The sequence below is a fragment of the Vespula vulgaris genome, chromosome 5, assembly GCF_905475345.1.
Source record: "Vespula vulgaris chromosome 5, iyVesVulg1.1, whole genome shotgun sequence".
Classification (NCBI taxonomy): domain Eukaryota; kingdom Metazoa; phylum Arthropoda; class Insecta; order Hymenoptera; family Vespidae; genus Vespula; species Vespula vulgaris.
This window is the reverse complement of record NC_066590.1, coordinates 3,284,042-3,310,000: the sequence shown is the minus strand read 5'-3', so window position 1 is coordinate 3,310,000 and position 25,959 is coordinate 3,284,042. Positions and strand designations below refer to the sequence as shown.

At 33.5% G+C, this 25,959-nt stretch overlaps 1 protein-coding gene across 2 annotated transcripts in view; it reads left to right on the top strand.

The window, feature by feature from the left end:
* The window catches only part of LOC127064129 (1-phosphatidylinositol 4,5-bisphosphate phosphodiesterase epsilon-1-like), a 77,750-nt gene that overhangs the window by 30,628 nt on the left and 21,163 nt on the right, over positions 1–25,959 (top strand). For both annotated transcript variants that reach the window (XM_050994732.1, XM_050994730.1), the window contains exons 2-5: positions 3,251–3,325; positions 20,218–20,658; positions 23,904–24,238; positions 25,339–25,484. In XM_050994732.1, the coding sequence (XP_050850689.1) occupies positions 25,462–25,484 (23 nt within the window). In that variant the 5' untranslated portion in view covers positions 3,251–3,325; positions 20,218–20,658; positions 23,904–24,238; positions 25,339–25,461. The remainder of the gene's footprint in view (positions 1–3,250; positions 3,326–20,217; positions 20,659–23,903; positions 24,239–25,338; positions 25,485–25,959) is intronic.

Sequence of the window (25,959 nt, the reverse complement as noted above, 5' to 3'; positions counted from 1 at the left end):
TCTCTCTCTCTCAATATATATATATATATATATATATATATTCCTTTTTTTTGCGCTTCATACTTTCCATTTGTTATAAATGTTTATAACATTTAAATATCATCTAATCATAAAAAGTCAATTTCTCTCCCCGCCCCCCTCTCTCTCTCTCTCACTGTATCTCCATCTTTTCAACCATCATCTTTTACTTCCCCCCTTTTTTCTTCTTCTTTTCCTTTCATTTCGAAGAAAAAAGAAGAGAAAAAAGAGGTTCTTTTAATAATTGCAATCGTTTGATCCGAGAAGTAGGAATATCGTTGAATCTGAAATGTTTGTATAAATAAGAAGCGTTCCGCTTGGATCTGATGGGGTGTAGGGAACAGAGGAGTGTCGAGTGGAAGAACAATTATTGACTTTTTTAATCGCTCGAGTTAGATCCAAATATCAACTACAAGAGACTAATTATATCGTCGTAAATTCTGAGAATCTTAAATAACTTTCAATCTTTTTAAGAATTTTCGATATCTTTCTTCTCTATATTTCATAAATAACATTGATCTACTTATCGCGAATTATATTATTACGTTGCGAGTAACTTTTTTCTTTCTTTCTTTTTTTTTTTTTTTGACGATGAAAAGAAGAAAAAAAGATCAGCGTCGATCAATGACGACGATTTTTCCCTTGCGTATTTTCTTTTTTTTTTCTTCTTCTTCTGCTTTTCCTTTTGTTTTCCTTTTTTTTTTTCCTTTAAATTTTCGTCTCTCTTACCACTTTCAATTAACTTTCGTTTTTATAGAGAAAACTTTTTTCAAGAAATAGCAAGCGTCGAAGGTTCAAAGCGTTCTACTCGAGATATTCTTACCGTAACGAGGCAAGTTTTGTTGCTGAGAAATATAGCACAGACTTTAACAGCGGGGACGACCAAACGACTATTTTTCTCTACGCTTGCGCTTACAACCACGAGCGAAACAGAAACCACTGTAGAAGAGAGTCTTCTTTTTCCATAGACACGCTATTACGCCACCAACACTACTTTTCTTTCCATTCTTTTGAGATCTTTACGACCAAAAATTTATTCTCTTTCTCTCTCTCTCTCTCTCTCTCTCTCTCTCTCTCTTACTCTCTCCTTTTCTTTTTAGATCTCATTATTCTTCTTCGAAAGTCTTTCGAGTAATGCTCGAGAGAAAACGATCGGTGTTCGAATTCAAGAAGAAATTTCCTTCCTTTCCTATGCTAATTGGAATCCTTCGAAATCAATAGATAGATAGATAAATAGACGGACAGATAAATAGATAGTTTTAAATGCAACAGAGAATAGTCATTTTAAAGGAATGAGAGAGAGAAACTGTTTAATTTAAGATTGATAAATAGATAGTTTTAAATGCAACAGAGAATAGTCAATGTAAAGAAATGAGAGAGAGAGAGAGAGAGAGAGAGAGAGAGAGAGAGAGAGAGAGAGAGAGAGAGAGAGAGAGAGAGAGAGAGAGAGAGAGAGAGAGAGAGAGAGAATTGTTTAATTTAAGATTGACGATGAAAATAAGAAAATTAAAGTTCATACGAAATTCGATCCTCTCTAGGGAGAAACTAGAAGCAAACTGAAACCCCTCTTAGCCAAGACTCGTCGTGACTGTACGAAGGAAAATATCGTCGTCGAAATTTTTTAAAAGCGGTTTCACTTTGTTCCTCTTGCAATATTTATGACGATATAAATGGGTAAAAAAAAAAAGAAATAAAATTCCAAGGAAAATCGAAAGTATACGCATAAACTTTTCGTAACCGACTTTTATCTTGTTCGACTGGAATTTTTGAAAAATATTTTAGCACGTAGTATCCCTTATTTTTATCTACATATATATATATATATTCTCTTTTAACAAGTAACCACCCTACGAAGTATTCTCACGGTATTCTTAACCTTCTTCTAAATCTTCTATCTTCAAATCTAATCGCATATTCTCGAAACGAACAACTTATTTTACGGGATAGCTGCCAAATATCCTTAGTGCGAATTTAAAAATCAACATTGTCATTTCTCGCGACTTTTTAAGAATATTAATATTTTTTTTTTTTTTAGCTTAATATTTATTCAATATTTGTTCGATCCGAAAGAAATAGAAATTTCTAGAGAAAAATTTGGAAAAGTAATATACGATTGATTTGAAAGATCGAACTTGTCTAAAGTAATTATTTGAATTCCATCATATAGATACCCTTTTAACGATAATCATCGTAAAGTTTCATTTCATTTTGTTTGTGTAACAATGTCTGATAAAATACGCGTAAATGGTAACGCATAGTTTTGTAATTTTCCACTTTATCCATGAACGAATTTCTCGCTGAATTTCTCTCTAAGAGCCAAATATTCTCTTAACGTGTACTCGTCGACTTATAGTTTGACTTTGAAAATACCTCGGTACGTGGTCGGAAGCACGCGTGCGAAGATTTAACGATTAAAGTACGAGTAAAGTAACGAGTAAACTTGTCCAGGATAGACGTGGACGATCAACTAAAGTTCGTCGTTAATGTTAAACTTTCCTATATCTAAAATTTCTCATTGTCTTAGTTGTTTAACTACGATAATGCGTATCGAATATCGTCAATAAAAAAAAAAAAAATCGTCTTGATTACCTTCGAATTTCGCTCAGGATTTATTTTCATTGATCTTTCGATCGAACTTAACTTTTTACGTGCATATGTATGTATGTGTGTTTGCGAGAAACCAAAAGTTCCTAGGTAATTTGAAAAATCAATTATGTATGCCATTTTTCAAGGCTCCTTTTAGGTTAACTTTTCTTTTGTTCAGATCGTAAACAAGCTTCCAGGCTCGTAATTTTACGAACTGAAAATAAAAGAAAAAAAAAAAGGAAGAAAAAAAGAAAGGAAAAGAAAAATTAACCTAAAAAAGGTCTCCAAGATGAAATGATTGATTTTTAATATCATCTAGAAACTTTCGAACCCTCTAATTAATTCATTTTTTTTTTTTGGTTATAACATATATATATATATATATGTAACTACTGATGTAGGTATGTACATTATAATCGTGAAATAATTTGTTAGACCGAAATAAAATATGATAAAGTATGAAATACTTTTCTCATACCTTTCGAAAGTAGTTCGTCTTCGTAATTTTCTTTGTTTCTTCTCCTCGTTCTTCCGCTCTTTTCCTGCATCACCGATTTTCTCATCCTTTTCTATTCTCACCGATTGGACTTTCAAAAACTTCCTTCAAAACTCTTCATCATTTTTTCACTGTTTCTCTTTTTCACAGGCCCGAACAAGTAGAAGAAGGTTATGCAGAAAACGAGAAAACGATGTTAATGGATCCGAGATTATCGTTAAAACGGTGAGTGGAAATGGATGTTGTTTTTCGATCGAACATATATGTATATACATATCACTCCATTGAAATTGAATATCTATCTATCTATCTATCTATCTATCTATCTATCTAACTATCTACATATATATATCTATATATCATCGTTTTTTCTCTTCCTTTTTGTTTTCTTCTTTATTGTTTTATCACAAATAACGCACGTGGGGATTTTCATTAGTCACTTAAAAGCAATACCACGATGGAATTGGACAGATGGAATATATTGCTTTACGTTACTTTTTTTGAAAAGTCATCGTATAATCGTAATAATAATAATGATAATAATAACAACAACACTAACAACAACAACACAACAACAACAACAATAACAACAACGACAATAATAATAATAATAATGACGTTGAAACGTTCTTCTTAGTTAACGATTCGTTTTTGTTCGAAATAAAGCTTACTCTTTGATGCTACCAGATGTCGCAACGAATCTTTCTTTATCTCTCTCTCTCTCTCTCTCTCTCTCTCTCCTTCTCTTTCTCTTTCTCTCTTTCTATATCTCCTTCTTTCTCTCTACGCATACGCTTCGACATTTATAGTCTGTTTGCTGATCGTTGAATCGTATACGTTCTGTTGCAGAAGAAACGCCTCGAGCTGCTTTCTCTACTCTTCTATAAACACACACATATGTACAAACGTATACGTATACGAAGAGAGAGTATTTTAAAAAGAAATTTCAAACGCATCGCAATGTCCTCGAAATTGACCCTCTTTTCTCTCTCTCTCTCTCTCTCTCTCTCTCCTTTCTCATTTTCTTTTTTTCTTCTCTCTCTCTGATCATTATTTTCTTTTTCTATCCTTTTTTCTACTTCGAAAAAAAAAAAAGGCAAACTCATTGGCCGATGAAATTATGAATATAAATTGAAATTTAGATCAAGTCTTTCTCTACTTTTACCGAGCCATCTTCTCTTACATCAAAACCCGTCAGCAAACTCTTACAGATTGATTTACTTTTATTCTTTATAATATATATAAAGAATATATATATATGTGTGTGTGTATGTAATTATTAGAGAAAAAAAATAATAAAACATTACGACACTTAAAATTAGATGAAACGCGTACCGTACACTCAACTATATTTTATAATTTCATTCGATAACTACGATCCACTGGTGCCATCTATCGATACGAAACATTTTTGAAAAGTTCGTTTGAATATAACGGTTTTCGTTAATGAGCATTATTATTGAAACGTTGGTGGGCCTTAAAAAAGATTTTTTTCTCTGCCGACAGAGTGCGCTTGCATTAATTATCAACAGTATTGAATGCATATCACGAAAGTACGTTGCGAATCGTATATTTCAAAGTTTAAGGTTAAACGTTCGTTTGAAGAAAAAATGAAAAAAACGAGGCGCGGCGAATGGCACAGGGGGAGAGACGTAAATTTTTTTCCGATAGATAAATCACAGGTAATACGACGATCCATTTTCTCTTTACTATATATTATTACTATTATCATTATTATTTAATAAACGATATAAACGAGAATGCGTATTAAAAATAAATCGTTAGTGATGCATCGAACAAGAAAAAAGGAAACAATTTTTTTACTTTATATATATATATCTAGTAATGAATTGTTAAATTAAATATCGAATTTCTCTCGACAAACGTACATACATACGTAAATACATATAAACGTATATACGACAAACATATATATATATAGAGATATATACATACATATGTATGCCTCGAGGGATCGAGGGAGGGGGTCTCTTCTTCGTTAATCTAATCTACGTGTTTACACGCAAAGTTGCTTGCGAGTTCCGTGTACTAGTCGGTATGTATTTACGTGTTCATTATGTACATATATATATATGTTTGTGTGATGTGTGTATGTGTATGAAGTATATACGTGCGTGCGTACGTGCGTGTATTTATTTTACAGTTAAATTAAGATAAATTATTCCCACGTTTTCCCTCTTCTGTCGTAATAACTTGATCGATTATTGTAAAGGACGAACGAAAAGTTCTTAGATATGTTCCTCTTGAGACATAGCGGATAATTTTACAATTATTATTATTACTCGTATTTAAATCTTTTAACTCAATTCTTTTTTTATTTTCTTTTCTCTCTTTTTTTTTTTTTTTTGGTTAATCGGTAAACAAGAAAAAATCCAGAAAATTCTTTTTTCTTAATTCGATAAAAAAAAAAAAAAATCAGTGAGAAAAGAGATAATATAACCTAAAAAACTTGTACGCGCTCGTGTGTGTGCATCCGTACGTGTGTGTGTATGTTTGTAACCTATTTTGTACATAGATAAATCGATCTTAAATATGAAATTGTGGTTCGTAACTCGAAGAAGTTTTTTTTTTTTTTATTATTTTCGAGTATGAGATTTAGCAGGAGAGAAAGATGCGCTCTATGCTCCGCCTCTTCGTTTACGACCTACAAAGGATGATGTTACGATATCGTTTTTGTAAATGTATGTGATATATATATATATATATATATATATATATATATATATATATATAGAGAGAGAGAGAGAGAGAGAGAAAGAGAGAGTGGAAGAGGTGGAAAAATTCTCTTTTTCGATATAATTTATCCCATTGACAATTGAAACGTGTCCCTCGTCGTGAAATCGATATCAAAGCTCAAAAGGTTATGAATCGCTTTCTTCGAAAAATGAGAGGAAAAAAAAGGAGCGAATATAAAGAAGATACTTTAAACGAAAGGACACGTGTCCTTTTCTCGTCGTTCTCCTTGAATATTGTGTGTGTATGTGTACTTATATATACATATATATATATATTTATACTTATATAGATATATGCATGTATTCATGTATATATACATTATATATAAATTATATATATATATATATATGTATCCATGTATTCATGTGTATATATATGTACACACACACACACACACACACACACACACACAGAGTATCTTAACGAAAAAATGTCCACTAGGATTGTTAGAAGATCTAGTGATTTTTATAAAATATAATTATCATAAAAAGAAAAGCATCGAGAACAAGTCAATCTTCCATTTTGTTTTGTTTCACTGATTAAAATAAAAAAAAAGAATATAATAACAAAGATAGCGCTATCTCAAAGAGAATTAATTAAAAGATCTTCCACAAATGAGTCCCGTCGTCATTGAAGATTTTTTTTTTTTTAGAGGAAGGAAAGGATGGAGTTGTCACTACCAGAGTGAATTTTTGATAAGGATCTGTCCCTTCGTCGAAAACAATATTGACCTGCCACGGAGTTTCGCGAAAAAAAAGTCTCTGGATTTCGTAATAATCCTGATGGACACTTTTTGTTGGGACATTGTATACACACACACACACAAACGAACGAACAAACAAACAAACAAATAAACGAACGTTACAACGACATTTATACTCGGTTACACAAAGTAGTATAAAAGAAGATCGTGAATTGTCGTTAACAAACAACTAATTATGATGAACTTTCTTTCTGTAGAAATGAAAACCGATAGTTTTCAAAGAAGGAAAGAAAGAGAGAGAAAGAAAGAAATAGAAAGAAGAGGAGTTAAAGATAAAGGAAAAGAGATTTGTAAAAATCAATTTTGAACTCGAGAAGCTTTCCACCTCCATTTTCACCTTCCTATTTTTTTTTTTTTTTTTTTTTTCGAACAAGAAAAGACAATATAAGCGTTAAAGGCCCAAGCAACGATAGGAGATATTTCAAGAAATTCCTCTCACTCGTTCGCTTCGTTCTAACGTTGACCGATGTATTATTTTCTTTTCATTCTGAAGTACGGTCTAAGGTAACTTATAAAAATATCCAGAGAAAATCACTTTTACGACTGTTACGTCGACGCTTGAAACTTATTCTTTATTCTTCCTTTCTTCCTTCTTCTTTTTTCTTTTTTCTTTTTTTCTTTTTTTATTTTCTCGCTCAATTTTTTCTTTCGTTTTTTTTTCTTTTTCTTTTTTTTTCATTCTCTCTACCCTTCATTTCGTTTTCCTTTTTTTACTACTGTTTTATTCCGAAACACGTTTGGATTGTTCATGTCGTGCATAAACGATCTCGAAAGAATTTCCATAAGACATTTTTATACGGAACAGAACACGAAGGGGGATATATCACGGAAATGTTTTATGGTGATATTAGCAAATTGTATGAAATAATATTTTATTTTGTTGAGGATAATAAATTTTCTCTTTCTCTCATCTTTATCTCTCTCTCTCTCTCTCTCTCTCTCTCTCTCTCTCTCTCTCTCTCTCTCTTATATATGTAAACTTATGTAAAAGAACAATGGCCGTCAAATCGGATTTTCAAACTATAAACACACGGATACAGAAGCATAGTTCAATCGACGGGGAATATATCGCGGAAATGTTTTATGATATCAGCAAATGAAAATGAAAAAATATTTTATTTCGTTGTGGATGTTAAATTTTCTCTGTCTCTTTCTCTCTCACACATTATCTATCTTTTTCTATCTCTTATGTATCTAGATGTATGTGAAAGAGAGAGAAGAAAGAACAATTGACATTAAATAGAGTTTTTTAATTGTAAAGATGGAAATGTTTTATGTTATCAGTAAATTGTATGAAACAATATTTTATTTCGTAGTGGATGTTAAATTCTCTCTCTCTCTTTCTCTCTTTCTCTCTTTCTCTTTCTCTCTCTCCTTATCTATCCATTTTCTATATCTCTTAGGTATTTAGGCCTATGTAAATGAGAGAGAGAGAGACGGTGAAAAAGAGAAGAACAATAGATATCAGATCGAATTTTTTAACTGCGAACACGCGGGTATAGAAGTATGGTCCAATTGACAAGCACAAAAGCCATTTGGTCGGTGAACAGATAGTTGCTACGAGGATTAACAACACGTGACGTATATCGCGTATAACCAAGAGAGAGAGAGAGAGAGAGGGAGAGAGAACCTTCCTGGAAATTAAACTGTTGACGAATAGTTACCCATTATACTGATTAAACCGACAGTGCGAACAGCTGACATTGATTGCCTGCGTAAAGCTAGAGAAAGATAGAGAGAGAGAGAGAGAGAGAAGAAAAAAGGGATGAAAATAATGAAAATTCAGTCGATTTGAACGAAACAGTTCGTACGAGACATTAATAATTCGTATGAAATGAATTCGAACACTGATCACGTGTATCGAGTATTTCGATCGATAGACCGATCGATCGATCGATCGAACTCGTTCGATACGTTTCATCGAGAATGTGTTCGACAATGGTGGTATCCTTTTCATTCAAAATAATGGGTTAATTATTAGTATGCCTCGAACGTATGCACGTGACTTCCTTTTTTAACTATAAATGAATGGATTTTCGTCATTGTCTCAATGGAAGAAAAATATTAGTTAACGTTGTACCTTGATAATTATCATATGTATCGTATAATGGACGAAGGAGTTGAGGAATTGGAACAAAAATGAGTTTTACAAAAAGTGAGATAAATATATATATATATATATATAGAGAGAGAGAGAGAGAAAGAAACAGAGATAATTGCTATCCCATTTTGATCATTTATACTCCGCACATAATTCTTTTTTTAATTTTTTTGTTTTTCTTTTCGCTCGACGGAGCCGACGTAGTGCTCGATCAATTCCAAGAACAGTTCCAAAGATAGCATTTGGAAAATTACGTTTAGACGAAAAGAATTCAGTAGTATTTCGAGAAAAATAATAGCCTGTTCTTTTTGATTTTTCTTTTTTCTTTTATTTTCATTATTATTTATAACAACACAACTTCTTCGTCGAACAAAGGAGTCAGTGTTAATCGATCGATCGATCGATCGATCGAAACCACTATCGTTAGTCGTATAATTAATTCTATTTAATTACTGCGACGTAAAACGAAAGAACACAATACTCGTTCTTCAAAGAAACGTGTTGGTAGTTGGAGTGTAACGAGACAGGGATGTTGCAAAGATGAACGAATAGGTCTTTCTCTCGGCAAAGTGTCGCTTTTAACGCTTACATAGAATTTGAAACTTAGAAAGTTAGGGAAGAGCTTTGGCAAAGATTACAGAGAGAAAGAGAGAAAGGAAGAGAGTTAGTTGGGTAGGTGGATAGGTGGGTGGATGGGTGGGTGGATGGATGAGGTAGACGGGTTGAAGAGAGGGTATAGGAGGAGGGGAACGAAGGTGCACACACATAGAATCGCGCACCACCGTGACATCGATCTCGAAGACTTCCTGCTTCCAGGGTGTGGCACCCGAGGAAAGTGGAACAAAGGGTTGCGCTCCGAATCTATTATTTGTCGCAATGGCTGAACATTGAACGAACAATCCTGTTAACGTTCTTCCTCCTTTACGTAAACGTCTATGCGACTGATTCGAAGATCATTATTCGTTCTTGTCGTTAGACATATCTTTCTTTTCCTCGAAGAACGAAAAAATCGGAGAAAAGAGAAGAATGAAGGAAAGATAGTAGATAGGGAAAAAAAAGAAAAGAGAGAGAGAGAGAGAGAGAGAGAGAAAAAATAGATTATAAAAGCTTTCTTTTCTTTTTCTTCCTCCGATTCGAGATCGTATCTACGTCTTGGTTACGTTGCTTCGGCCTGGAAAAGCCACCAGACCGGCATTGGTCGTTTAATTAACCGTCACGCAACGCTACTTGAAGGAACAGTGGCAGCAAGATGGTTGTGGCTGGGGGTGAAAGTGGGCGTGGGAGATGAGGGATGAAGGAAGGGGGAATTGAGGGATAGTGGGTGGGGATCGAGGTATGAGGGAGAGAATAGAAGAGAGAGGGCAGAAGGAAGGATGTTTAATTAAGACGTCAAAGCGACGTCTCGCGACTTACAATTAATGCGACAGAAAGCTCACAGAATAGAAACATACCTACGTCGTCGTCATCGTCTCGTCGTTGTCGTTGTTGTCATAGTTGTAGTCGTCCTCCAGAGAATCTTTTATTCGTTAGTTAATTGTGATCGAGGGAGGACGAGGCAAGATCGAAGAGAGAAAGAGAGAGAGAGAGAGAGGAATCTTTTCTAAATAGCATAGAATAGTTACGTGAAATTACACGTACTCTACATATGTAGTTTTGCTTTGGGTCATTCGCTTTGGGCTTTGAGTATAACCCCTTCCATCCCTCCTCCTTACTTGGTTCTATTCGAAACCTCTTATTTGAACCATTACTAAATTAACTACAGCGTTAACGTACACGTGAAAACGTCAGAGTCACGACATTCCAAACACTGCGTAGATTGCTAATCTTTGTTTATCTCGCGTGACCAACACCAATGTCTCGCGCGGTTTTCCCTTCGTTCGGGATACTAAAAAAAAGGGAGAGAGAGAGAGAGAGAGAGAGTAAGAGAGATAAAAAATGGAATACGTGTTCCTGTTTTATTTTTGCTTTTTTCTTTTTCTTCTTTTTTTTTTTTATTTCTTGGTTTACGTTATACGATCGTATTTACTGACGATTAGGTTTTACCTACCGTCCGTGAAATTTCACGTTGAGAGTATGCAAAAACGAGGACGAGGATTCGATGAGAAATTTTTTAATTAGCAGCTTAATCCTTCGAATTCAGTAATATATATATATATATATATATATATATATATATATATATATATATACGTATATAATCTAGAATAATCAGCGAGATGAATGATACGAAACGAATACTAGAAAGATTTTATTTCAGATAGAACTAATCCATAAAGTGACGTTATTTTGTATGAAAGGTGATTATTGAACGTGATTACCGATTTTACTTTCATGGGATTATGACGTAACGATTTACGTCACCGTATTCGTAGTTGGTAATTCGAAGGACATTTTCGGTGGTTCGTTAAAGGATACATTTGCACACATTTAACTAGTTACCAAATGAACGAGTTAATCGGAGTTCGATAGGTGATAGGGTTCTCGATGGAGTAACAACCTCGAGTAATAACCGTCGAGAAACCACGTCTGCAATCATCCCTACCCTTTTGCAATGAAATGAAAAGAGAGTATACGGAAAATTCTAAACTCTGAACTCTGAACTCTGAACTCTGAACTCTGAACTCTGAGTTTCCTGTGTAATAATGTAGATATCTGTGTACTTATGTACGTATTATATATTTATTTAAGAGTATTCAAAAGGGCATAAGGGGAAATATAGTAGAAATTGTAGCTCGATGGTAATGATGATGGTAGAGTGGTGGTAGTTGTGGTGAAATGGTAGTGGTATATATATATATATATATATATATATATATATATATATATATATTATAAGAGAGGAAGCAGCGCGTACGAACTCCTTAAAATCGTGTCGAGGATGCTTCGACCATTAGAGTTCACCGTCGAGATCGATAATAGAATTACGCTCGATCGAATTACCTCGTCGCGGCTCCATCGTTAACGTTTAATGCTCCTGTTTGTTCGGGGACATTGGCTGCTCTCTCTCGTTAAGTTCTCACCAACGATGAAGCTTGAAAAATGTTAGATAACTATTTCTAACATCTTTTATATTTTATACCAATGAGATGTGCAAACAATTTGTTTAGATCTTTTCTTTCTTTCCTTCCTTCCTTCCTTCTTTCTTTATTTATTTGTTTTTCTTTTCTTTTTACTTTGCATAAAACGCTCGAAAAATGATAGAAGAAAGAAAGGCAAATTTATGTTAGATATTTTAGTTCAATATTTCTTCATCTTTTATTTACTTAATTTTTCATCATCTTTTTTCATTTGTATTTGCATAAGAAACGAACGATGCTCGAAAAATGAAGAACAGGAAAAAAAAAAAGAGAGAATATACCTCGGATCTTTTATCCTTTGAATTTTTAATTTATTTATTTACTTTCCTTTTTTTTCCCCCCATAAAAAACGATAATCATCTTCGATATTCTCGTTGATCAGTGTTAAACGGAGGAAAAGTGTACAATCGATATAAAAAAAAAAAAGAGAATAAGGAAAAAAGAATACGTTAAAGTTAGATTACATTTTTTTAGTGGCAATCGCAAGGACGTAAAGAAAACGATGATATTTCACGGTGGTAGATTGTGTGTGTATATATATATACATACATACATACATACATATATATATATATATATATATATACACGTAGTCGTTGTCCTATCGACCGCCCCACATATTACATCTCCGACTCCTCCTCTGGTCGTTGCTGGCCCTCTTTCATCATCGTCCTCGCTCCCTTCTCTTCGACCCCTTTGATCCTTGCGATCGAAGCGAAGCGTAGGCGAGCGAACGTGAAAGCGATCGAAGATGAGTTCCAACGTCAAATCACTGCCGATTGGACGATTTGCGGACACCAAACCGATCTTAACTAACATTGACCTATCTACCTATCTACCTACCTGTCTACCACCTACCACCTACACGTACAACCTCGACATTCTAATCAACACGGAACGTTTTCTCTAATTTTCTTCATTAAACTATACAATGGCTGCCATCTTTTTTCTTTTTGTTTCTTTTTTCTTTCTGTCCTTTCTTTCTTTCTTTTTTTTTTCTTTTTATTTATTTTATTCTTTTTGTTTCTTTTTATTTTTCGGGCGTCTTTTTTCTTTCTTTCTTTCTTTCTTCTTCTTTTTATTATTATTATTATTATTATTATTATTATTATTATTATTATTATTTCTTGTATTACTTGTTCTTGTTTTCTTTTTTTTCTTTCGCTTTTTTAAACTCGTTTTCTTTGTTACCATTAAAGGAAGCAACAGTTTGTTTGCATGCATAATCTACTTGGGAATTCAGCCTTAGAAGGGGCCCGAGAGACAGGCGTTACAAATATTTTTTTGAAGCCCTCGTTAAAATAAATTAAATCAATTAAGCGCGAATATACCTATGTTTTCTCTTCGTTTGGTTTTTTCTCTCTTTACTTTCTTTTTTTTTCTCTCTCTTTCTGTCTCTCTCTTTTTTCTTTTTTTATTTTCTTTCTCTCTCTCTCTTCTTTTTTTTTTTTTTTTTTGAACCGCTTCGCGCAAACGATCGAGCGGATGATACGCGCTGAAAAATTTCGTGACTGTGAATTCGCTAATATGTGAAATAGAAATAAAATATTGTCCTACATTCCGAAACAAAAAATTCATCGTATAATCGAATAAATAAATAAATAAATAAATGAAAAATTTGCACTGCCGTGTAGGACGTGATAACGTAAATAAAAAAACGCGTCGCTATAACATAATGACTGACAATAATCTATTAATTGATTTTCATTGAAGCTAACGTATTTAGACATAGACGAAACATTTTTATCGAGTAAGCAAGAATTTTTTTATAAATTAGATTTGTTTTATCGAAGTCGTGTGTCTTCTTTCTCTCTCTCTCTCTCTCATACACAAACACACACACACAGTCATTCTCTTTCTCTCTCTTCCATTCTTTTCTTCTTCAGGGTTAATAAATACAGTTTATCACGGTGAGTGAATCGAAGGTTGAGGAAAGTAACGTTAAAACTTTTTGTTAGCCGAACTTGCCACGAACTTTCTTTCCATCGAGCTTTCTCTCTCTCTCTCTCTCTTTCCCTCTCTCTCTCTCTCTTTCTCCTTTTTCTCGTGGCAGCTTTTCTTTCTCTCCTGTCTCAGTCGACGTTGTTGCGGACATTACCAAGAAAAGGACTATGCTGAAGCGAGAAAAGGAGCGAGAGAGGGGAAGGGTGGAGAAGAGGAGAAAGAGCAGAGGCAGCGAACTGATGAGATTTAACCGCGATTTTATGAAAACCTTCACCGTCATCACGAGAAATGAGTATATGGTCGAGAATGTAGGAGTATGTAGGAGTATATGTAGGTTTACGTAAGAATATGTAGGAGTATGTAGGAGGAGATATAAAAATGCTAAAGAAAAGAGATGAAAAAAAAACTCAGCCCTAATATATTATATACATACATATATATATATATATATATATATATATATATATATTGTATTACCGTCACAAATGCCTATGGTATAGTAGAGCTAAAAGAAGAAAAAAAAATATATAGCTAAAAGAAAGCGTTCGAAATTTCTGTCGCATAGAAGCAAATCTAATGTCGTATTACACATAGATTTTGGTCGTCATACCATAAAAAAATTTGTATTATCTTATAATCCTCAGTTATAATAGTATCACGGTATGACATAATTACGAGTATTTACGAGTATTTTCAGAGAGAGAGAGAGAGAGAGAGAAAGTCACGAACATTATGATTCATTTACTCTTTACAAAGTTTCATAACACTTTAAGCTAACTTTAGAAATGGTTATTCGTTCGTCTCGACATTTTGCTTTGTAGTAGATATATCTAACGTGAATATTTGAAAATGACTTCACGGTTTCTCTTACTCTCCTTCTCCCTCCCCCTCTTTCTCTCTTTCTCTCTCTTTCTCTCTCTCTCTCTCTCTCTGGGGGAAAAGATATTTAGTTATATAATGGAAAACAAAGAATAACGTATAAAATATTAGAAACATTCTAAATCGATTAAACTAGTTTCTCAAACAACGTTGGAATTCTCGGTTAACGTGCACTCGATGTCTCACTGTCCTACCTACCTTCCTACCTACCTATCTACCTACCTATCCAAGACCAAAGTAGAAAACATAAATAATTTCAAACTTGCCAAACTTTTCTATGCAACACAGCGTGCACCGATGTCGGCATATAAATAGGATCTTTCAAGGTGTCTCTCATAAAAATGCAACCAACGACTATCTGTGAAAAAAAAAGAAAAAGAAAAGAAAGACACGCTTCTCTCATCCCTCACCGATCACCCATCCAACCACCCACTCTCCCCCCTCCCCCTTAAACCTTAACCCAAGCAACTTTTTTCATTTCACGCGAGTGGTAAATATAATTTCTTACGATAGAACTTAGAAAGTGGGAGAACCGATAATGAAAAAATTCCTCTTCCCTCTCGAAGCTAGAATTAATAGTTTTATAGTTTTATTGCTGAACTCAAAAACGATTAAGATTCTTTCTTTCTTTCTTTTTTTTTTTCTTCCTTTTTTTTTCTTTCTCCTTTTTTTGTCTTGATCTGTTTTTCGAACGTACAGCATTCGTACACGCGACGTACAGTTTCTACAAAAATAACCACAAATAATAACTTCCCCATAAATATACTTGCTAATCCAGTCAAACGATAAATAAATTACAGTGGATTTTGAAAGGAACGAATAAGGAAATGAATAAGAACCAAATTGAAATAGTTATATTTTTATTTATATGTCGTCATAATTGTTTTTCTTGATTTATTATTGCGCGTTGTCACTCTTTCATTTTTTACCCAATAGGCCCAACAGTTTTTTTATAATAGGCTGCAAATATAAAAAAAAATGAAATGTTTTTAAGATAATAAATTAACAGGAGTATAATTACGTAAGCAGATTAAAATATATTTCCTCGTCTATCATGACGGGATTACTTATATAAGTTGTGATTGATGACTCTTTTTTTTTTCCTTTTTTTTTTTTTCTTTTTTAAAAAATCCGTTTCATTACAATGTTTGTTACTATGCAATATTTGGGCAAATTAAATAGTCTGCGCTTTTCATTACTATTAATATACTCGTATGGTAATTAGAAAAATAAAAAAATTTTTTTATTTAATATTGATAATATATAAAACGGTAAACTTACGAGAAAAGGAGCGGCCGCAGGATCGGCGAAGGGATCGGCGACAGCTACAGGTTTAGCTAAAGCATCAGGAAGTGCTTCAGGACTAGCTTCAGGATTAGCTACAGGAGAAGCGAAAGCTGATTGCAAACATGCCAATGAGGCAATAATCGCGAATAAAACTGTTATGATACTGTACTTCATTTTTCTATACTGTTACTACTGTACTTCGAGTAATAATAGAATGGCTAAAAGCACAGTCTATTTATTTGAAATCAAGAAAGTTGTAAATTTCTTAACAACATATTTATCAATGTTTTTAAGTTCGTTTGAAATAATTTTATCTCCAGTCGACACGCAAATGTTATATCAACCAAACAACATAGCAATAAAAAATTAAAGAAAATAAATAAAAACAAGAAAAGAATACTATAAAATGACATTGTTTACGAGTTTTATCTTTGTGTTTTTATTTGTTTTTGTTTATCGTCGATTTTGCGTTTCATTATTTCAAAAGTTTATTGTTAAAACGTGAAAAAAACGGCCACATAAATTTAACCGAGATAAGTTACTATAGTTTGAAAAAAAGAAAGTATTCACGATCGTGCAATTAAATGTTCGTAAAATGTGACTTTATTGTTTTTCGCTTACGTTTCATTTTTCGACCAATAAAGTATATACGTTTTTTCTTTTTTTTTTTTTTTTTCATCGTCATCGAAATATTTCGTATGAATTCGAATTTTTCGAATAAAACCTATGCGGTTTATATTATTCGTTATTCTGTAATCCGTAATGTGTAATTAGTGCAATATTATGAAATATTATACGGCTTAATAGATTACATTAAAATTAATTATACACAGACGTATCTAATTATGTTGGACATTAGTCAAATTAATTCTAATTAAAGCTTTCTATTCGAGCGAAAATGATACGATATCGGTAACTATCATTTATAATTAATCATTTTTAATTGAAGAATCAAAAACTGACAGAAGTAATCCGACAAGATTCGATTTCTTTTCTTTTCTCTTTTTCCTTGGTACTTCACAATCTTCACCGTGAATTGTACATCGAAGATGATCGTTAGAGTTGGCAAGCAAAATGGAGCTGAACGTAGTAACTCTTGACATTCCTGTTGATCGCAGCTGTGCCATATTTGCAACTGGTGGTCGGCAATCATCCTAAAGCGAAATCCTTATGCTTACGCCAAAGCTCGTAGACGTTTATATAGTATAATATTTCAATGACACTTTTAGTTCTGACAAGGAATTACTCGAAATTGAATTTTTATATAATAAATATTTGAATTGTTTTTATTTTATTTTTTTTATTTGAAAACAAAGTCTTCAATCATCATGATTGATACGTAATTATCATAATAAATAAATCGTCGTTACTGAGTCTTATTCTGAAGCTTTTCCTATAATCGATACGTTAAGCCAAGGATAATTGTACGTAACATATCGATAATTCGATCGTTTATATGTGATATTATACTGATCTACTTTTTTCCGTTCTGTCTTTTTATTTTTCTTTTTTTTCTTTTTTCTTTTATATGAAATAACATCTTACCGGGATCAATACGTCAATATGGTTGAAAAGCTTGCTAATGTCATAATAATTGTAACATCACGTAGGAAAATTTTAATGATAAGTTATCGATGATTCAAATATTGAATTAATTAAATTTTCTATTGTGATGTGATGCGACGTGCATATATATATATATATATATATCGATATGATAACGTAATAATAAAATATATTTTAGCTTATCGTTCGTTCCGATAATATCACATATTATTTATTCTCCTTAATTCTCGATCAAATAAAACGATCGATTATATTAAGTATCCGCGAGTATTCGATGATATCCGATATGTTCCGAAAAGTTTGTTCTTTTTCTTTCTTTTTTATTTTTTGTTAAATAAAAAATCATAAATATCTAAATCCAACAAAATTTGTATCAATGTGACCTTCTGCATAATAATTAAGAAATATCAACTTACATAAAGCTGTATTATCAATTCAGTAATTTTATTACAAAAAGGTAATACGAACTTAATGATATTTTATTAAAATATAATATCGACGATCTATCGATCATTTTCATCGAAACATCGTACGTAAGAAGGAAAAAATAAAGTTAGATTTTTTCTTTTTTCTTTTCTTTCTTTTCTTTTTTTTTTTTTTTTTCTTGACAAACCGTCGTGTATAAATTGCTTTAATTTCTTTGGATCCTTTCTACTTATTAAATCCTACATACCTACTTCCTACGTAATCTTTCTTTTTCTTTTTATATTACGAACTATGAATGCGATCTTAATGACGTCGTGTGAAAAAGAAAAGAGAAAATAATACATCTAGCTATATGCTTTTAAATCATAGCGGATAGGTAATGTCTGTTATTAACCATTCGGATTTTATATATACTGGAGAAAACTTATACGATTCGATTATTACCAAGTAAGATATATATATATATATTTCTTTTCATGAAAAATTATTATATACATACGTATATACATTCTGTATTATTTTCACAAAAATTAATCCACGTCATTTTTTCTAAATGTATATAGATATAATATATATATATATATACACACACACACACATATACGTACACACATACAAATACATATAAATACTTTTTAATTATAACAACAAATTGAATTGAAGCGAGATGTAAAAAAGTTTTACGCATAGTTTACTCCAAGCAAAAGGTTTTTCCATTGAAATACAGAGGGATGCATCCTCTTGGCCGGTTGGTTGAACGTTAAAAGTGGTCGAGTTGGTTACGAGAGTCTGCCGATATTGAGCTACAATTTTATTAAATTCAAGCACGACATATATATATATACATGCTTAATTAATTAGAAACGTATATCGATATTGATCGACGTATCCGTTATACCACGTAATGTATCGTATCGTATCGTACAATTAGTTCCTTGATACGTATGTATGTATATATCAACACTACATAGGAATTCTGAATACATACTCAATACCTAAAATCACAATGCATATCTATATCTCTGTAGACATTAACGCGTGACACACTTATTGTTAGTGTTTCTGATTCAATGATTAACACAAATTAGTCATGACTTTAAACGAATCCATTATGTGATATATTATAGGAAAATTAATATTTGAATATATATATATGCATGTATATATAGAGTGTATGTGTATAAAGAGGGTAAGATAAAAAAGAAAAAACGGAAGAAAGTGTAGAAAAATTATATGTAATTTTAACTTTTTTCTTTTTTTTTCTTTTTCCTTTTTTTTTTTTACCAAATATTTGAACGTACAATAAAAAGCACTATGGCGGCCATATTGCCATAGTATCTACATATTACTTAAAAATAATCATTTGGTTAGTCAGCCAAAATCTCTCTCATATTTTCTCTCTCTCTCTCTCTCTCTCTCTCTCTCTCTGTATTCTACATTTTTATCTCGATATTTTAACAAGGATCCGTTTACGTAAGCAGCAAAAATCTGTAGGTCGAACTAATCTCGATCCTTTCGGAGGGAAATAAGGAGACCAAGAGTGAGTAAGTGAGAGAGAAAGAGAGAGAGAGAGAGAGAGAGAGAGAGAGAGAGAGAGAACTTGTGTATATAATACTTTCCCCTTGTGTGCGTAGACGCTTGAGGATCATGAAACATAATTTTTTTTCGTCCATAAAATTTTTTTCTCCTTGACCCTGCAGACGTGAAACCAGTGACCAGTTTTATATATCTGAGATAAGACAGCACACCGGGGAAATATGCTACTTGAAATTTTTTTCACCGTAACTTGATAACTAGAACGTTGTCTCTTTTTCAATCTCTTTCTTTCTCTTTTTCTTTCTCTCGTTCTCTACCTTTTTTCGATTTCGAAAATCTTTTTGTACGAGAAAACGATGAGAACTTATCGGCCTATCTATAATCGTCATTTTCAAACTAAGGAAAGGGAGTTGAAATCGGAAAAGGATTCGTATTTTAATTAAAGATTAAAAAAATCCAGAGTTAAGGGAAGAAGCTCGTTAATTTGAAGAGAGCGATGCTTCCTTCGAAATGAAGGGATCTGCTCGTTTTCCGATAAATCTCGAGGAGAAAATCCTTAGCACACGATCGGAAGGGAAGAGTTCTCTCTCTCTCCCTCTCTCTCCCTCTCTCTCTCTCTCTCTCTCTCGTTCTTCCCCTCTTTCCTTGCCCGGTTTTTTTTTTTTTTTCTAAGAGCGACGGATGAATTTGCCGAAAGACCATAAATCGTCTTTCTCTTACGTTCTGGATAATAAATCCAACGTTCTCTAATACCATCTCTATTTTCGTTTGGTTTCCTTAGGTTGGCACCGTCACCGTCACCATTCTCGTCTTTGTCATCGTCGTCGTCGTCCCGTGAGGAAGAGCTAAACATTAAAGACGTTCATCGAATATAGAAAGGAACGAAAAAAATAGAAAACGACGAAAGAGGAAAGAGAAGCGAAAGAAGAGACGTCGAAAGGGTGGTTCAACGATATCGATTCTCAATCCGCATGGAGAAACGATCAAAGGAACGACGAAAAGAAACTTTACTTCTCAAATTCCTGATGGCGTCATCGAAAACAAACTACTTTGGAAAGTCGAATCCTCGTCTGGCTGAATCGAAGGTGCCCAGGCGATTCACCTTTATCAGGTGAAACGCCGTTTAATCGGCGTCGCCTCGACGGCGTTGCTGCGACTACGATCGCTGCTCCGACTACTACCGTTTCCTCCACCTCACGTGGTCGCAACATTACCCAATAAGGTGAAATCCATTAATCTTTACTCGCGACTCACCGTACCGTACCGTAGCGTACCATACCACATCGCATCGCATCGCATCGCATCGCATCGTATTGCACCGCACTCAACTTTTCGTTTTCGTCCTTCGTTTTTGAACTCCCATGAATTTTACGTCCATATCCTCTTAGCACCTATCCCTATCAGAATTTTTCCTTCTTCTCACACTCCCAAACATAATAAATCACTCCACGCCTCAACATGAGTTTTTCTCCTTTTTCATAGATTTCTTTCCCGAGATCGCTAACTCTTTTTGTTTATCCATGTGTAATATAATCTTGTTCGTATATCGCGCGTTAGCATCCTCTTCTTTTTTTTTTCTCTCGATTTTATATATATATATAATATAAAATTAATATAAATAATTATAAATAATATAAAAATATATAATAATATATAAAAATATATATATATAGGAAAGAAATATTAGATTCGGATTTGAAATGAACGAAGAAAACAAATTGGATTTATCTCTCTTAAGAAAATTAGATATTTCGTAATCGATCGGTATTTAGGATTAACAATATAATATCTACAATGTATATTCTCGTGATGTCGATTGAATAGAAACGCTAAAGGTAATTTCTTTTCTTTTCTTTTCTTTTCTTTTCTTTTCTTTTCTTTTCTTTTATTCTTTTTTCTCTGTTACTATCAGAAAACTAAGAAGAAAAAGTTCGATGCAGATTGATTCTCTCAATGTCGAAGAAATTCCCTTCGGAGTTATTAAAAGCTACGAGGAGGAGAGGATAAGTTTAATCGAAAATAAGCAACGCTGTTTAAGTTTCAGAACCGATCATTTTTCATGCTAGTAAGTTGCGTCGGCATAACCCTGGATATGGGCTGATAACAACAAATTTCCCTTCGTCTTCGATTTCGTCGCAAGAAAAGCTGTTACGAACTCTGAGCTCGCGAAAAAATTTTTACTGCGGACGTATCCTCTCTCTCTCTCTCTCTCTCTCTCTCTTTCTTCTTCCTTCCTGCCCTCTCCCTCTCTTTTCCTGTCTTCTTCGTTACGTCGAAGTTCACGAGAAAAGTTCAAACTTCCATATTAATTTCTACTAGTATTCAAAAGTTTGCGGGGACGCAAGAGGAAATATAAAAATGAAATAAAAAAAAAAAATTAAAAAAAAGATAAAAGGAGAGAGAGAGAGAGAGAGAGAAGAAAAAAAAAGTAGGAAGAATTGAAGAAACGAATGGGCGTTTTCTTATTTCACTCGTTTCTACTTTTCTCCCTTTTCCGCTCGAGTTTTCATTCGAAATCCTAGGAGAGCGCCGCAGGTGATATACGCGAGGCATTATAGTGCCCAACGGCAAATAAATTCTTTCCTTTCTTTTTTCTAACTCGACGTAAAAGAGAAGTACTCGTATCGCGACATCTCGAAAACTTTTTTCTTCTTCTTCTTCTTCTTCTTTTTTTGCTTCTTCTTCTGCTTCTGCTGCTTCTTCTTCTTCTTCTTTAATATATACAACCATTTCTTCCTTTGTTCTATATAAGAATTTTTTCTATTGACAAAAAACTCGATAGGATTTAGAATTCATTTGCAAAATCAAATTCCACGAGATGGTGGACAATTAAAATCATTAAAATATCAGATCCGCGAGATAATCGATAAGAATCGTGATTTGTTTACAATACATCAAAGTAATCCAACGAAGAACGAATCACGATGTCAATGAAGGTACCTTATCGATCCGTTAAAATCTTAAAGAAAAAACATAACGAAAACAAAAAAATCAATCGGTCAATTAAGTGTAAAAAATAATCGATTAACAATGAAACGATCATCGTTAATAGTAAAAAGTCATTACGATTTGATAATTAGTTTTGAAATCGTATTCAATCGATATCCGATCGATCTGTTAAAATTTTGGAGAATAGAAAAAAAAATATACGAAAAGGAGAAGAAAAAGAAGAAAAAGATGAAAATACGTATCATAGTATGAATCAATGTATTGGAACGCAATGAATCAGTAATATTAGTAATAGTAGTAGTAGTCGAAACCCATATTGGTCGGACGAAGCGGTCAAGTCTGTTATTAGTCGGGTAGGTATTTCGTTAGCCTAGGAATCGCGTCATAGTGGCCCTCGATGCCGTTAATTACGTTAACAACGACGGCTCACCGAGGGTAGCACGCACGAGACTGCTACCACCCCATACAGGTCTACATGTACTAGCAAAGTATCTCGAATTACTCTTGGCACGGCTCACTGCGTCGTTTTTCTTTTTCTTTTTTTATTTTGTTTTGCTTTGTTCTTTTTTTCTTGTTTACTTTTCTCTTTTTTTTCCATCGTGTATACACATTATGCTAGTGCACGCGCGCCACCTCGTCGAGGCGCTCGTACGTTCTGAATTATTTCTCGTATAAACTGGGTCAGCTTTAAAATCGTTGCTTGTGACGCCTTAACTTATGCAACTGTGCAAGCATCTATGTATGTTACTTTCGAAATTTCTCGCGAAATTTCTTTCACTTTTTCATCTTTTTTTTTCTCTTTTTCTTTCGTTTTCTTTCATTTTCTTTCGTTTTCTTTTGCTTTCGTTGGTTAGTTCGAGAAAGAGAAAGAAAGAGAAAGAGAGAGAAACGAATAGTTCGTTATGAAAGTTTAGCAAGAGCAAAAGATATACGGGTGTATTCTAAAAGATTAATTACAATCGTGTAATTTATAAAGCAACAAAGACAATTCCTCTCGTAGCTTTGAAATTGATACATGAGGGAATGTAAAATCTCTCGGGGCGATGATCGATATATATACACACACACACACACACACACACACACACACAAACACACACGATGTACAGCTTTTCAAATTTCTCACGATCACGAGTTTGCCGAGAGTTTGTCCGAGTTTGAAAATGAAATGAGTCGACTTGAAATAATAGTGGCGTTTCTGGTGTATGGTTGATAACAACAATAAGGATCACCGGCAATTTCTCCTTTATTCTCCGAAGTTCTTACTAAGAAATTTTCTTTATTCGAGGAGAAAAAGAAGAATATTAAAAGTATAATTAAAGACATAAGGAAGAAGAACAAGAAAAAAACAAAAAAAACAGAAGAGAATAAGAAAAATAAGAGAAAAGAGAAAGAATGAAAGAAAGGAAAAGAAAATAATAGTAATAATAATAATAATAACAACAACAACAACAACAACAACAATAATAATAATAACAATAATAATAATAACATGTATTTCCTTATGAAAATTTTCAGAGCTGGAGAAGCGGCCGCAGCCGCAGCTGCCTCGGAGCTCTGAGGAGCTGGAGGATCTGCACAAGCTGCTGCACTTCCCCGAGGAGGTGGCGCTCAGGTTGACGGAAATCGAGTACCAACTATTTTACCAGGTACCACCGAACGAGTACCTTAAGCACGTGTCTCAGGATCCAATCGCGTTGCAAAAATCAGCCGCGAGGCCACCCCCATCGCCGAGTCGCAGCTGCAGCAGCCCCAGTACAGCGAATAGCTCGACCCAGACCGAGGAAGAATCCTCTTGGCCCGGTGTAACAGTATTTTCTTCCGTTCAGACTCTCATCAATCGATTCAATGAGGTGCTCTTTTCTTTTTCTTTCCGCACAGTTTAACCGTATTCGTTTATTGCGTCGTATATCGCAATCGTTTATCGCTGATCCTCTTATCGTTTACCCTCTCATTTTCTCGAGATATCAGAGAAAAAGAAAGAGGGAGAGAGAAAGAGATATAAATAGAGTAAAGTAAGGAGAGAGAGAGAGAGAGAGAAAGAAAGAAAGAGGTAGCTCGATTGACCAATTTTTTTCGACCTTCGACGAAATTTTTCGCTTGCGCTTGCGCCTCGCACTTTCGGCCCAGCTGATGCTCTTATGCAAACACGAGCGAGAAATAATTTTATAGTCGCGGGTCTACTTCAAGGACCTTAGCTAAGATAGAAATGCTTGCCTCGAAAAAGCTCAGTTATCGTTCGGTAAAAGCCTACCACTCTTGCGACTACTTTCCGTCGTATCTATTATAAACTATTTCATAGAATATTTTACATTTCCATTAAATCGCGAATGTTGCTCCTAGCGATAAAGATTAATCTTACTTTTCTCTCTCTCTCTCTCTTTCTCTCTGTTCCTTTTTCAAAGTAACACAGTGGATTACATTTCGCACGCAGTCGAATACATATGGTAACAACGTAAAACGTAAGCCGTGCAATATATATATATATATATATATATATATATATATATATATATATATATATATATAAACGTAACGATGATACGTTTTGCGAAACCGATCGATAAACGATGTGGTTCTACCATTTTGATTGTTCAACGATTACCATAATACTATCCACGAGCCTGGTATCGTTCGATATCAGTAAAATAGAAATTTTCATTAAATCATGAATATGTATAACGTGATTAACTATATAGAGATAAGATCGTATTAATTAGCAGAGGAAAAAAGTACGATGCGAATGTCGTACGATTGAATTTTCTTTTTTCTTTTTTTTTCTTTCTTTCTTTCTTTCTTTCTTTCTTTTTTTTCTTTCTTTCTTTCTTTCTTTCTTCCTTTTTCTTTTATTATTCATAAATTCATTAATAGACGAATGAATAATAAGAGAAATATCGTAAATACATTACATCCAAATCCAAACTTTTCTGTTTTCATGTCGATCTCATGATAGGTGAACTCATGGGTAACACACGCCATAACCAGCGGTGCCACCGTAGAAGAACGTCAGGCAGTGTTATCTTGTCTCCTACGAGTAGCTCTAACTTGTTGGAACACTGGAAACTTTAATTCGGCTATGGAGATTATCGCTGGTCTCAAGTAAGTAGATTATCAATTAAATCGATATAAAATTTTCAATGGTTTATAAAGTAAAATGTGAAATGCTCGCTTGCTCGTTCACTGGTCTTATAAACGTATAAATATACAATTGGATATCATAAAAAATTTATAATGACGAATGTAATATTAAAACCTATCGTTTCTTCGAAAATTTTCTTAGGAATACGATACGTTAGACGTCGATAAACGTTGAGAATATATATCCCGAGTGTTCTGCGAGTGTAATCCGATTTAGATGTTACCCCAAAGTTTCCGCGATGTCAGGCCATGTTACGAGTTCGAGAATCGAGCAAGGACGCTTAATCTTTATCCCATAGAATAATACAATTCCCACGTTTCACTATCACGATCCAGTATTACGAATAAACATATGCAATACGTTGTCTTAACCGACGATCCGAAACTATAAACTTCTTCGAAGCTTCGCGAAAGTAAATACGATAGGAAATATAAA